A 14,669-nucleotide genomic window follows, 5' to 3' on the forward strand; every position below is an offset into this window, starting at 1 on the left:
TGGAAGTCTTGGATGGGGAGTGATAATTGTACAGCGCACTGCATCCTGGGAAATGATGGCACACATTTCCCAGGAGCATTAGAGGGAGATTTTTTTTTTTTTTTTTTAGTCGTAAGCTACAGTTTAAAGCAAAATAGTTTTTTTGATGGAACCTCCACTTTAATGGAGCCCCAGATAAAGTAAAAAATGACAGCCGTTCTAATCCTTTCACACTACAAAAAAATGTTCTGTAGTCCAACTCGGGGTACACACGTACTGAAGGGCGCCCGGTAGGGGCTAAGCCGGGTACACACGTACTGAAGGGCGCCCGGTAGGGGCTAAGCCGGGTCCACACGTACTGAAGGGCGCCCGGTAAGGGGTAAGCCGGGTCCACACGTACTGAAGGGCGCCCGGTAGGGGATAAGCCGGGTCCACACGTACTGAAGGGCGCCCGGTAGGGGCTAAGCCGGGTCCACACGTACTGAAGGGCGCCCGGTAAGGGGTAAGCCGGGTCCACACGTACTGAAGGGCGGCCGGTAGGGGATAAGCCGGGTACACACGTACTGAAGGGCGGCCGGTAGGGGATAAGCCGGGTCCACACGTACTGAAGGGCGCCCGGTAGGGGATAAGCCGGGTACACACGTACTGAAGGGCGCCCGGTAGGGGGTAAGCCGGGTACACACGTACTGAAGGGCGGCCGGTAGGGGCTAAGCCGGGTCCACACGTACTGTAGGGCGCCCGGTATGGGATAAGCCGGGTACACACGTACTGAAGGGCGGCCGGTAGGGGCTAAGCCGGGTCCACACGTACTGAAGGGCGCCCGGTATGGGATAAGCCGGGTACACACGTACTGAAGGGCGCCCGGTAGGGGGTAAGCCGGGTACACACGTACTGAAGGGCGCCCGGTAGGGGATAAGCCGGGTACACACGTACTGAAGGGCGCCCGGTAGGGGATAAGCCGGGTACACACGTACTGAAGGGCGCCCGGTAGGGGCTAAGCCGGGTCCACACGTACTAAAGGGCGGCCGGTAGGGGCTAAGCCGGGTACACACGTACTGAAGGGCGGCCGGTAGGGGGTAAGCCGGGTACACACGTACTGAAGGGCGCCCGGTAGAGGGTAAGCCGGGTACACACGTACTGTAGGGCGGCCGGTAGGGGGTAAGCCGGGTACACACGTACTGTTGGGCGCCCGGTAGAGGATAAGCCGGGTACACACGTACTGAAGGACATGTGACAGGATCTTATAATTCTTTCCAATATCAATTCCTGTTCATGTTTTATTTTATTAAAAAGGTTGTAAAGGAATTTTTTTCCTAAATGTCTTCCTTTCCCTCAGTGCCGTCCTCCTTCACTTACCTCAGTGCCGTCCTCCTTCACTTACCTCAGTGCCGTCCTCCTTCACTTACCTCAGTGCCGTCCTCCTTCACTCACCTCAGTGCCGTCCTCCTTCACTTACCTCAGTGCCGTCCTCCTTCACTTACCTCATCCTTCCATTTTGCTTTTAAATGTCCTTATTTCTTCTGAGAAATCCTCACTTCCTGTTCTTCTGTCTGTAACTCCACACAGTAATGCAAGGCTTTCTCCCTGGTGTGGAGTGTCGTGCTCGCCCCCTCCCTTGGACTACAGGAGAGTCAGGACGCCCACTAACACACAGCTCCTTTCGCTATCTGCAACGTAGAGAGCGTCCTGACTCTCCTGTAGTCCAAGGGAGGGGGCGAGCACGACACTCCACACCAGGGAGAAAGCCTTGCATTACTGTGTGGAGTTACAGACAGAAGAACAGGAAGTGAGGATTTCTCAGAAGAAATAAGGACATTTAAAAGCAAAATGGAAGGATGAGGGAAGTGAAGGAGGACGGCACTGAGGGGAGTGAAGGAGGACGGCACTGAGGGAGAGGAAGCTAGTTACCTTTACAACCCCTTGAAGTATCACTAGAGGGCAGATGATCGGTTCCCATTGGTGGGCTCTTCATAGTGACCCCAGATAGACGGTCACATGACACAAGGAAGAGACATAAAAATCACAAACTCTTTTTATATAAAATGAAACAAAACAAACAAATCCCAAAACTGAACATTTCCTTCTGAACACCAAAGAGAGGAAGTCCGGCATCCCGCTCGATCTTCACCGATCCCATGAGGAAGAAATCAACGGACACAGACCCCCCCTCCCCCTCAAGTACCTAGAAAGAGAAATGCACCAATAGAAGCAGCACCAGACGAGTGATAGACACATCGATCGCTCACACAGAGGCTGCTGCCCAATAACCCAACCCTTCCCCTCCCCCAGACAGACCCCCGTCTCTTATTTATCAGCAAGTCCTGATGAAGGGGGCGGGGTTCTCTGAAATGCGTTGTTTATCATTCTCCCTCCATTGGTGAACAATCCGGCGGTGTGAGATCCCGGCATGGCGGACGATCGATGTCCTCATTGGTCGGTATTGTCACATGTCCGCAGCTGTTTGTACTTTTTGGCCAAATCCACGTTCCTTCTTCCTTCCTGGAACGGATACGACCACAAAATGGCGTTCCAGTGATGTCCGAACTTCCTCACCCCGTCCAGCAGGTCTGCCATCTCCTTCCCAGTGAAATCTTTGCGCCTCGCTCTTCTGGGATTGGCGTTCCCGAGATTCTCTCCCTACAATAGAAAAGTTATCTCTTATAGAACGCATTGTCCCCCTCCCCCTCCTTTGTACTTCTTCCTACAGAACATAAACCAGCAGAAATCACCCACAAAAAACACGAGGTGCCGCTGTCAGGGATGGACGAGGTGCCGCTGTCAGGGATGGACGAGGTGCCGCTGTCAGGGATGGACGAGGTGCCGCTGTCAGGGATGGACGAGGTGCCGCTGTCAGGGATGGACGAGGTGCCGCTGTCAGGGATGGACGAGGTGCCGCTGTCAGGGATGGATGAGGTGCCGCTGTCAGGGATGGACGAGGTGCGTCATGTGATAGACGAGGTGCCGCCGTCAGGGATGGACGAGGTGCCGCTGTCAGGGATGGACGAGGTGCCGCTGTCAGGGATGGACGAGGTGCCGCTGTCAGGGATGGATGAGGTGCCGCCGTCAGGGATGGACGAGGTGCGTCATGTGATAGACGAGGTGCCGCTGTCAGGGATGGACGAGGTGCCGCTGTCAGGGATGGACGAGGTGCCGCCGTCAGCGATGGACGAGGTGCCGCCGTCAGGGATGGACGAGGTGCCGCCGTCATGCGATAGACGAGGTGCCGCCGTCATGCGATAGACGAGGTGCCGCTGTCAGGGATGGACGAGGTGCCGCCGTCATGCGATAGACGAGGTGCCGCCGTCAGCGATGGACGAGGTGCCGCTGTCAGGGATGGACGAGGTGCCGCCGTCAGCGATGGACGAGGTGCCGCCGTCAGCGATGGACGAGGTGCCGCTGTCAGGGATGGGCGAGGTGCCGCCGTCAGCGATGGACGAGGTGCGTCATGTGATAGACGAGGTGCCGCTGTCAGGGATGGGCGAGGTGCCGCTGTCAGGGATGGACGAGGTGCCGCTGTCAGGGATGGACGAGGTGCCGCCGTCAGCGATGGACGAGGTGCCGCCGTCAGCGATGGACGAGGTGCCGCTGTCAGGGATGGGCGAGGTGCCGCCGTCAGCGATGGACGAGGTGCGTCATGTGATAGACGAGGTGCCGCTGTCAGGGATGGGCGAGGTGCCGCTGTCAGGGATGGACGAGGTGCCGCTGTCAGGGATGGACGAGGTGCCGCTGTCAGCGATGGACGAGGTGCCGCCGTCAGGAATGGACGAGGTGCCGCCGTCAGCGATGGACGAGGTGCGTCATGTGATAGACGAGGTGCCGCTGTCAGGGATGGGCGAGGTGCCGCTGTCAGGGATGGACGAGGTGCCGCCGTCAGCGATGGACGAGGTGCGTCATGTGATAGACGAGGTGCCGCTGTCAGGGATGGGCGAGGTGCCGCTGTCAGGGATGGACGAGGTGCCGCTGTCAGGGATGGACGAGGTGCCGCTGTCAGGGATGGACGAGGTGCCGCCGTCAGCGATGGACGAGGTGCGTCATGTGATAGACGAGGTGCCGCTGTCAGGGATGGGCGAGGTGCCGCTGTCAGGGATGGACGAGGTGCCGCTGTCAGGGATGGACGAGGTGCCGCTGTCAGCGATGGACGAGGTGCCGCCGTCAGCGATGGACGAGGTGCCGCTGTCAGGGATGGACGAGGTGCCGCTGTCAGGGATGGGCGAGGTGCCGCCGTCAGCGATGGACGAGGTGCGTCATGTGATAGACGAGGTGCCGCTGTCAGGGATGGGCGAGGTGCCGCTGTCAGGGATGGACGAGGTGCCGCTGTCAGGGATGGACGAGGTGCCGCTGTCAGCGATGGACGAGGTGCCGCCGTCAGCGATGGACGAGGTGCCGCTGTCAGGGATGGACGAGGTGCCGCTGTCAGGGATGGGCGAGGTGCCGCCGTCAGCGATGGACGAGGTGCGTCATGTGATAGACGAGGTGCCGCTGTCAGGGATGGGCGAGGTGCCGCTGTCAGGGATGGACGAGGTGCCGCTGTCAGGGATGGACGAGGTGCCGCTGTCAGCGATGGACGAGGTGCCGCCGTCAGGAATGGACGAGGTGCGTCATGTGATAGACGAGGTTCCGCCGTTTAAGTTGTTAAATGTTGTCCCTTCATTACATGTAACCCAGATTGCTACACTTAGAGGAGGAGCCTCTCTTCTCTTTTATACTCAGTGGTGACATGACGCTGCTCTTATATCAAGACATCGCTTGTATATCAAGACATCGCTTGTATATCAAGACATCGCTTGTACATCAAGACATCGCTTGTACATCAAGACATCGCTTGTATATCAAGACATCGCTTGTATATCAAGACATCGCTTGTACATCAAGACATCGCTTGTACATCAAGACATCGCCTGTATATCAAGACATCGCTTGTATATCAAGACATCGCTTGTATATCAAGACATCGCTTGTATATCAAGACATCGCTTGTACATCAAGACATCGCTTGTACATCAAGACATCGCCTGTATATCAAGACATCGCTTGTATATCAAGACATCGCTTGTATATCAAGACATCGCTTGTATATCAAGACATCGCTTGTACATCAAGACATCGCTTGTACATCAAGACATCGCCTGTATATCAAGACATCGCTTGTATATCAAGACATCGCTTGTACATCAAGACATCGCTTGTATATCAAGACATCGCTTGTACATCAAGACATCGCTTGTACATCAAGACATCGCCTGTATATCAAGACATCGCTTGTATATCAAGACATCGCTTGTATATCAAGACATCGCTTGTATATCAAGACATCGCTTGTACATCAAGACATCGCTTGTACATCAAGACATCGCCTGTATATCAAGACATCGCTTGTACATCAAGACATCGCTTGTATATCAAGACATCGCTTGTATATCAAGACATCGCCTGTATATCAAGACATCGCTTGTACATCAAGACATCGCTTGTATATCAAGACATCGCTTGTATATCAAGACATCGCTTGTACATCAAGACATCGCTTGTATATCAAGACATCGCTTGTACATCAAGACGACATCGCTTGTACATCAAGACATCGCTTGTATATCAAGACATCGCTTGTATATCAAGACATCGCTTGTATATCAAGACATCGCTTGTATATCAAGACATCGCTTGTACATCAAGACAAAATGTATTAAAAATGCTCTCAATCCAAGTTACTCTCAATCCAAGGTTTTTCTGTATTACATTCGGCAGCCACAACTTTTTACCCCAAAGAAACAATTTTATCATCGGAGGATTTCTGGAATCCCCCCTCCCCCTCCATGGCCCCGCCCATTGTAATCCACATCAATAAGCTTCTACATTGACGATCGATGGATTTCTGTACCTGACGGATCTCATTATCGATCACTTCCTGTATTTCTCCGGGGGATCCTCTCGGATGTTCCGCGTTTATATCGGAATTTCTTACTGAAAAGGGAAGAACTTTTCTATTAGTATGCGGTGATTATCGATCGGGCGGCTTCACTGCAAACTCTCTAATGATTTCCACTTCTTCTCTGTGGAGAAAGGAACTTCTATCACCCGGCGGGGGAAGGGAACTTCTATCACCTGGCGGGGGAAGGGAACTTCTATCACCCGGCGGGGGAGGGGAACTTCTATCACCCGGCGGGGGAGGGGAACTTCTATCACCCGGCGGGGGAGGGGAACTTCTATCACCCGGCGGGGGAAGGGAACTTCTATCACCCGGCGGGGGAGGGGAACTTCTATCACCCGGCGGGGGAGGGGAACTTCTATCACCCGGCGGGGGAGGGGAACTTCTATCACCCGGCGGGGGAAGGGAACTTCTATCACCCGGCGGGGGAAGGGAACTTCTATCACCCGGCGGGGGAAGGGAACTTCTATCACCCGGCGGGGGAAGGGAACTTCTATCACCCGGCGGGGGAGGGGAACTTCTATCACCCGGCGGGGGAAGGGAACTTCTATCACCCGGCGGGGGAAGGGAACTTCTATCACCCGGCGGGGGAAGGGAACTTCTATCACCCGGCGGGGGAGGGGAACTTCTATCACCCGGCGGGGGAAGGGAACTTCTATCACCCGGCGGGGGAAGGGAACTTCTATCACCCGGCGGGGGAAGGGAACTTCTATCACCCGGCGGGGGAAGGGAACTTCTATCACCCGGCGGGGGAGGGGAAGTGGGGGGTGAAGGAAGGTCCAGATTTTTAGGGCCATTAAATCAGATTTTGCTCCACAAATGAGAATCTGGGAGGAGCCGGCAATCGGATACAATACACAGCGGAACCTCGGATTGCAGGTAACGCGTTTAACAAGCGTTTTGCAATTTGAGCATTTTTTTTTTTTTTTTTTGTGTGTGAAAATCCTGACTCGGTTTGTGAGTGTTTTCGGAAATTCTCGTAAATATTGTGTTCCCGAGTATTTCTGAGGTCAGCCGAGCTGTCGCTGAGCCTTACCAAGTATTTCTCAGCCCCTCCCCGTGCCCCCCCGCCTCTGGCCACATGCGGTATTGCACGCCATTCAAGTTAATGTGGAACAAATTATTTAAATTTCCATTGACTTCTATGGGGAAACTCGCTTTGATATGCAAGTGCTTTGGATTACAAGCGTTCTCCTGGAACGGATTATCCTCAACATCCGAGGTTCCTCTGTATAATGTTCAGTACATACATGTGAATAAGAAAATGATTACCGCGCTAAAAAGAAATAATTAACACATCTAATTAAAAATAAAATTAAAGTGAGCTGCAACAAATTTGTGATATACACACAAGAATACGGAAAAAAGAGGGGATAAGTTGCGCTGATGTAGTGAGAATTGAAAAATGATAATATTGACAAGACCAGACAATAAAAGTCCATAAAAAGTCCTCAAAATTGCATGGAATATATATATCGTGAAAAAAGAAATAAAAATTGCAGGGAAGCTAGACGTAACCACCAATGAAATGAATTAGGATGTGCGCTTACCGGAAAGCAAGCACATTGAGCTTGCGGCTGAACCCCAGCCAGGGCCTTTAACATGGAACTGTCTCCAACCTCACAGGTTCAAGGCTCCCCCAGTTTCCACGGCAACCACCGGAAAAATGAAACGAACCCAACAATAGTGATGTACCGTAAAGGAAGTTGTGGTTTAATGAATAAAAATTACACTTACAAAAAAATCAAACAATAAAAGAATGAGCCGGCCGGCTTGTACGATCACGATCAACGCGTCAGAGCGTCTCCTACCCGACGTACGTTTCGTCAAACAATGACGTAGTCTGGGGAATGACGTCATTATTTGACGAAACGTACGTCGGGTAGGAGACGCTCTGACGCGTAGCGTTGCAGTCCACGAGGACGGGTGATCGTACAAGCCGGCCGGCTCATTCTTTTATCGTTTGATTTTTTTGTAAGTGTAATTTTTATTCATTAAACCACAACTTCCTTTACGGTACATCACTATTGTTGGGTTCGTTTCATTTTTCCGGTGGTTTTCCCTGGCTGGGGTTCAGCCGCAAGCCAGCTTAACTTATCTGTCTGGTAAGCGCATCATTTTTAGGGTGTTTCCTATCGGTGGTGGTTCTCTCCTTCCATATGGTTAACTCTCAGTATAATTCGGTACATCACTATGTGAGTTTTTTTCCTTGGGATTTCTATACCACTTCGTCAATTGGGAGGATTCTCACCCCCGATGTCCACAGCAGTTCCATGTCAAAGGCCCTGGCTGGGGTTCAGCCGCAAGCTCAATCTGCTTGCTTTCTGGTAAGCGCACATCCTAATTCATTTCATTGGTGGTTACGTCTAGCTTCCCTGCAATTTTTATTTCTTTTTTCACGATATATATTCCATGCAATTTTGAGGACTTTTTATGGACTTTTATTGTCTGGTCTTGTCAATATTATCATTTTTCAATTCTCACTACATCAGCGCAACTTATCCCCTCTTTTTTCCATACAACATACAGGCCGGGTCCCGTGTCAGTGAATGATGTGTGGATAGAGATCTCCTCCGACTTCTGGACTGGAAAGTCGATATTTGCATACAAAGCCGTCCCCCTGCTCTACTTCTAGTGCCAACCTACCTCTGGGATCCCACGCCCAGATTTCCCTCTACTTATAGTGCCAACCTACCTCTGGGATCTCACGCCCAGATTTCCCTCTACTTCTAGTGCCAACCTACCTCTGGGATCCCACGTCCAGATTCCCCTCTACTTCTAGTGCCAACCTACCTCTGGGATCCCAAGCCCAGATTCCCCTCTACTTCTAGTGCCAACCTACCTCTGGGATCCTACGCCCAGATTCCCCTCTACTTCTAGTGCCAACCTACCTCTGGGATCCTACGTCCAGATTCCCCTCTACTTCTAGTGCCAACCTACCTCTGGGATCCCACGTCCAGATTCCCCTCTACTTCTAGTGCCAACCTACCTCTGGGATCCCACGCCCAGATTCCCCTCTACTTCTAGTGCCAACCTACCTCTGGGATCCCACGTCCAGATTCCCCTCTACATCTAGTGCCAACCTACCTCTGGGGTCCCACGTCCACATTCCCCTCCACTTCTACTGCCAACCTACCTCTGGGATCCTACGTCCAGATTCCCATCTACTTCTAGTGCCAACCTACCTCTGGGATCCCACGCCCAGATTCCCCTCTACTTCTAGTGCCAACCTCCCTCTGGAATCCCACGTCCAGATTCCCCTCTACTTCTAGTGCCAACCTACCTCTGGGGTCCCACATCCACATTTCCCTCTACTTCTAGTGCCAACCTACCTCTGGGGTCCCACATCCACATTCCCCTCCACTTCTACTGCCAACCTACCTCTGGGATCCCACGTCCAGATTCCCCTCCACTTCTAGTGCCAACCTACCTCTGGGATCCCACGCCCAGATTCCCCTCTACTTCTAGTGCCAACCTACCTCTGGGATCCTACGTCCAGATTCCCCTCTACTTCTAGTGCCAACCTACCTCTGGGGTCCCACGTCCACATTCCCCTCCACTTCTACTGCCAACCTACCTCTGGGATCCTACGTCCAGATTCCCCTCTACTTCTAGTGCCAACCTACCTCTGGGATCTCACGTCCAGATTCCCCTCTACTTCTACTGCCAACCTACCTCTGGGATCCCACGTCCAGATTCCCCTCCACTTCTAGTGCCAACCTACCTCTGGGATCCCACGCCCAGATTCCCCTCTACTTCTAGTGCCAACCTACCTCTGGGATCCCACGCCCAGATTTCCCTCTACTTCTAGTGCCAACCTACCTCTGGGATCCCACGTCCACATTCCCCTCTACTTATCTAAGTGATGGGGGGAGGGGAGGAAGGGGGAGGGTAATGTAGAATGAAAGGGAGTGCAGATATAAACGTTTTATCAATAATAATAATAACGGGATTTACAGAAGAATACTAACATTGTGGGAAGCGCTCTGCGTGGGCGGGATCTCGCTCCTCCTCCAGACTCTTCCTGATTGGTGTCAGCAGAAAACCTGAAACATCCACACCCAACCCCCACATTACTTTCTATTCAGCCAAAGGAGAAATATTTTGTGCTTTACATTCATTTCTTCCCCCCATTCTATCCAATCAGTGATGAGAGGAAAATAATAAACTTCATCCAAATCCCGGAGAAGAAATCCGTTTATCTTCTGAAAGTTCTACAAATCTTTTCCTTAAAGGGGAATGAAGAATAATCCGATGTATCCAATCAGATTGTTAGAAATTCTCCTTCCTTCCCAATCTGCAGCCGCTGGAATTTCCTGTAATATGATGTGCGCACAGCGCCCCCCGGTGGTCATCTAGACCCCCCCCCTAAGAAATGACATCTTCTGTATCCTGTAATATGATGTGTGCACAGCGCCCCCCGGTGGTCATCTAGACCCCCCCCCCTAAGAAATGACATCTTCTGTATCCTGTAATATGATGTGCGCACAGCGCCCCCCGGTGGTCATCTAGACCCCCCCCCCTAAGAAATGACATCTTCTGTATCCTGTAATATGATGTGTGCACAGCGCCCCCCGGTGGTCATCTAGACCCCCCCTCCTAAGAAATGACATCTTCTGTATCCTGTAATATGATGTGCGCACAGCGCCCCCCGGTGGTCATCTAGACCCCCCCCCCCCTAAGAAATGACATCTTCTGTATCCTGTAATATGATGTGCGCACAGCGCCCCCCCGGTGGTCATCTAGACCCCCCCCCCCTAAGAAATGACATCTTCTGTATCCTGTAATATGATGTGTGCACAGCGCCCCCCGGTGGTCATCTAGACCCCCCCCCCTAAGAAATGACATCTTCTGTATCCTGTAATATGATGTGTGCACAGCGCCCCCCGGTGGTCATCTAGACCCCCCCCCCCCTAAGAAATGACATCTTCTGTATCCTGTAATATGATGTGTGCACAGCGCCCCCCGGTGGTCATCTAGACCCCCCCCTAAGAAATGACATCTTCTGTATCCTGTAATATGATGTGCGCACAGCGCCCCCCGGTGGTCATCTAGACCCCCCCCCCCTAAGAAATGACATCTTCTGTATCCTGTAATATGATGTGCGCACAGCGCCCCCCGGTGGTCATCTAGACCCCCCCCCCCTAAGAAATGACATCTTCTGTATCCTGTAATATGATGTGTGCACAGCGCCCCCCGGTGGTCATCTAGACCCCCCCCCCCCCTAAGAAATGACATCTTCTGTATCCTGTAATATGATGTGTGCACAGCGCCCCCCGGTGGTCATCTAGACCCCCCCCTAAGAAATGACATCTTCTGTATCCTGTAATATGATGTGCGCACAGCGCCCCCCGGTGGTCATCTAGACCCCCCCCCCCTAAGAAATGACATCTTCTGTATCCTGTAATATGATGTGCGCACAGCGCCCCCCGGTGGTCATCTAGACCCGCCCCCAGAAATGACATCTTCTGTATCCTGTAATATGATGTGCGCACAGCGCCCCCCGGTGGTCATCTAGACCCCCCCCCCCTAAGAAATGACATCTTCTGTATCCTGTAATATGATGTGCGCACAGCGCCCCCCGGTGGTCATCTAGACCCGCCCCCAGAAATGACATCTTCTGTATCCTGTAATATGATGTGCGCACAGCGCCCCCCGGTGGTCATCTACCCCCCCCCCCCCTAAGAAATGACATCTTCTGTATCCTGTAATATGATGTGTGCACAGCGCCCCCCGGTGGTCATCTAGACCCCCCCCTAAGAAATGACATCTTCTGTATCCTGTAATATGATGTGTGCACAGCGCCCCCCGGAGGTCATCTAGACCCCCCCCCCCCCAAGAAATGACATCTTCTGTATCCTGTAATATGATGTGTGCACAGCGCCCCCCGGTGGTCATCTAGACCCCCCCCCCCCTAAGAAATGACATCTTCTGTATCCTGTAATATGATGTGCGCACAGCGCCCCCCGGTGGTCATCTAGACCCCCCCCCCCAGAAATGACATCTTCTGTATCCTGTAATATGATGTGCGCACAGCGCCCCCCGGTGGTCATCTAGACCCCCCCCCCAGAAATGACATCTTCTGTATCCTGTAATATGATGTGTGCACAGCGCCCCCCCGGTGGTCATCTAGACCCCCCCCCCCTAAGAAATGACATCTTCTGTATCCTGTAATATGATGTGCGCACAGCGCCCCCCGGTGGTCATCTAGACCCCCCCCTAAGAAATGACATCTTCTGTATCCTGTAATATGATGTGCGCACAGCGCCCCCCGGTGGTCATCTAGGCCCCCCCCCCCTAAGAAATGACATCTTCTGTATCCTGTAATATGATGTGTGCACAGCGCCCCCCGGTGGTCATCTAGACCCCCCCCCCCTAAGAAATGACATCTTCTGTATCCTGTAATATGATGTGTGCACAGCGCCCCCCGGTGGTCATCTAGACCCCCCCCCCCCCTAAGAAATGACATCTTCTGTATCCTGTAATATGATGTGTGCACAGCGCCCCCCGGTGGTCATCTAGACCCCCCCCCCCAGAAATGACATCTTCTGTATCCTGTAATATGATGTGTGCACAGCGCCCCCCGGTGGTCATCTAGCCCCCCCCCCCAGAAATGACATCTTCTGTATCCTGTAATATGATGTGTGCACAGCGCCCCCCGGTGGTCATCTAGCCCCCCCCCCCAGAAATGACATCTTCTGTATCCTGTAATATGATGTGTGCACAGCGCCCCCCGGTGGTCATCTAGACCAGTGTTTCTCAACTCCAGTCCTCGGGGCGCACCAACAGGTCATGTTTTCAGGATTTCCCTCAGATCAAACTGCTGTGGTAATTACTAAGGCAGTGAAACTGATAAAATCACCTGTGCACAATAATGGAAAGCCTGAAAACAAGACCTGTTGGTGCGCCCCGAGGACTGGAGTTGAGAAACACTGATCTAGACCCCCCCCCCCCTAAGAAATGACATCTTCTGTATCCTGTAATATGATGTGTGCACAGCGCCCCCCGGTGGTCATCTAGACCACCGGGGGTCTTGTGATTGGTGCTAAAGGAGCTTCACCAAAGTATTGAGGGGAGGAGCCTGTAACACTTATGTACATGGGAGGAGCCTGTGTCACTTATGGACATGGGAGGAGCCTGTGATACTTATGTACATGGGAGGAGCCTGTGTCACTTATGGACATGGGAGGAGCCTGTGATACTTATGTATATGGGAGGAGCCTGTGATACTTATGTACATGGGAGGAGTCTGTGACACTTATGGACATGGGAGGAGCCTGTGACACTTATGGACATGGGAGGAGCCTGTGACACTTATGGACATGGGAGGAGCCTGTGACACTTATGGACATGGGAGGAGCCTGTGACACTTATGGACATGGGAGGAGTCTGTGACACTTATGGACATGGGAGGAGCCTGTGTCAATTATGGACATGGGAGGAGTCTGTGACACTTATGTACATGGGAGGAGTCTGTGAAACTTGTGTACATGGGAGGAGCCTGTGATACTTATGTACATGGGAGGAGTCTGTGACATTTATGGACATGGGAGGAGTCTGTGATACTTATGTACATGGGAGGAGCCTGTGATACTTATGTACATGGGAGGAGTCTGTGATACTTATGTACATGGGAGGAGCCTGTGACACTTATGTACATGGGAGGAGTCTGTGACACTTATGTACATGGGAGGAGTCTGTGACACTTATGGACATGGGAGGAGCCTGTGATACTTATGTACATGGGAGGAGTCTGTGACACTTATGTACATTGGAGGAGCCTGTGACACTTATGTACATGGGAGGAGCCTGACACTTATGGACATGGGAGGAGCCTGTGATACTTATGTACATGGGAGGAGTCTGTGACACTTATGTACATTGGAGGAGCCTGTGACACTTATGTACATGGGAGGAGTCTGTGATACTTATGTACATGGGAGGAGCCTGTGACACTTATGGACATGGGAGGAGTCTTTGATATTTGTGTACATGGGAGGAGCCTGTGATACTTATGTACATGGGAGGAGCCTGTGATACTTATGTACATGGGAGGAGCCTGTGATACTTATGTACATGGGAGGAGCCTGTGATACTTATGTACATGGGAGGAGCCTGTGATACTTATGTACATGGGAGGAGCCTGTGATACTTATGTACATGGGAGGAGCCTGTGATACTTATGTACATGGGAGGAGCCTGTGATACTTATGTACATGGGAGGAGCCTGTGATACTTATGTACATGGGAGGAGCCTGTGATACTTATGTACAAGGGATTTTTATTTCTGTTTTTGATTTTTAATAAATGTACAAAGATTTCATACAATCTTCTCTCGCGTTGTCATTCTGGGGGATTGTTTGTAGAATTGAATCCATTTTGGAATGAGGCTGTAAGATAACAAAATGTGGAAGAAGTGAAGCGCTGTGAGTACTTTCCGGATGCTCTCTATATATTGTACAATCTCATCACTTCCTGTCCTCAGTGACGGTTTCCTATTACAGGCGGGGAGATGTGTGACATCACAGTGATATCATCTGGTCAGTTTTTATACTTTATTGCAGATGATTTATAATCCTAGAATTCCAACTAGCGGAACCAATCACTGAACACTCACCATGTGGGAGTCGCTCTTTCAGGTGCGATAGCCCCGCCTCCTGTCTTCCTGTTCTTAGAGGTGTCAGAGACAAACCTGCATCACACAAACACGAGTTTCATGTCAGCCAAAAATATTCCGTCATCTTCTATGCGCCATTCGCTGCAA

At 51.9% G+C, this 14,669-nt stretch overlaps 1 protein-coding gene across 2 annotated transcripts in view; it reads right to left on the reverse strand.

Annotated features, from left to right (window-relative positions):
- Window positions 1–2,195: 2,195 nt before the first annotated feature.
- Window positions 2,196–14,669, reverse strand: part of TERB1 (telomere repeat binding bouquet formation protein 1) — a 71,285-nt gene continuing 58,811 nt past the window's right edge. For both annotated transcript variants that reach the window (XM_040329666.1, XM_040329665.1), the window contains exons 17-20: window positions 14,523–14,597; window positions 9,877–9,951; window positions 5,858–5,940; window positions 2,196–2,616 (exon numbers count right to left, since the gene is read on the reverse strand). In XM_040329666.1, coding sequence (XP_040185600.1) covers window positions 2,407–2,616; window positions 5,858–5,940; window positions 9,877–9,951; window positions 14,523–14,597 — 443 coding nt within the window. In that variant the 3' untranslated portion in view covers window positions 2,196–2,406. The remainder of the gene's footprint in view (window positions 2,617–5,857; window positions 5,941–9,876; window positions 9,952–14,522; window positions 14,598–14,669) is intronic.

The sequence above is a fragment of the Rana temporaria genome, chromosome 11 (genome assembly GCF_905171775.1).
Source record: "Rana temporaria chromosome 11, aRanTem1.1, whole genome shotgun sequence".
Taxonomy (NCBI): domain Eukaryota; kingdom Metazoa; phylum Chordata; class Amphibia; order Anura; family Ranidae; genus Rana; species Rana temporaria.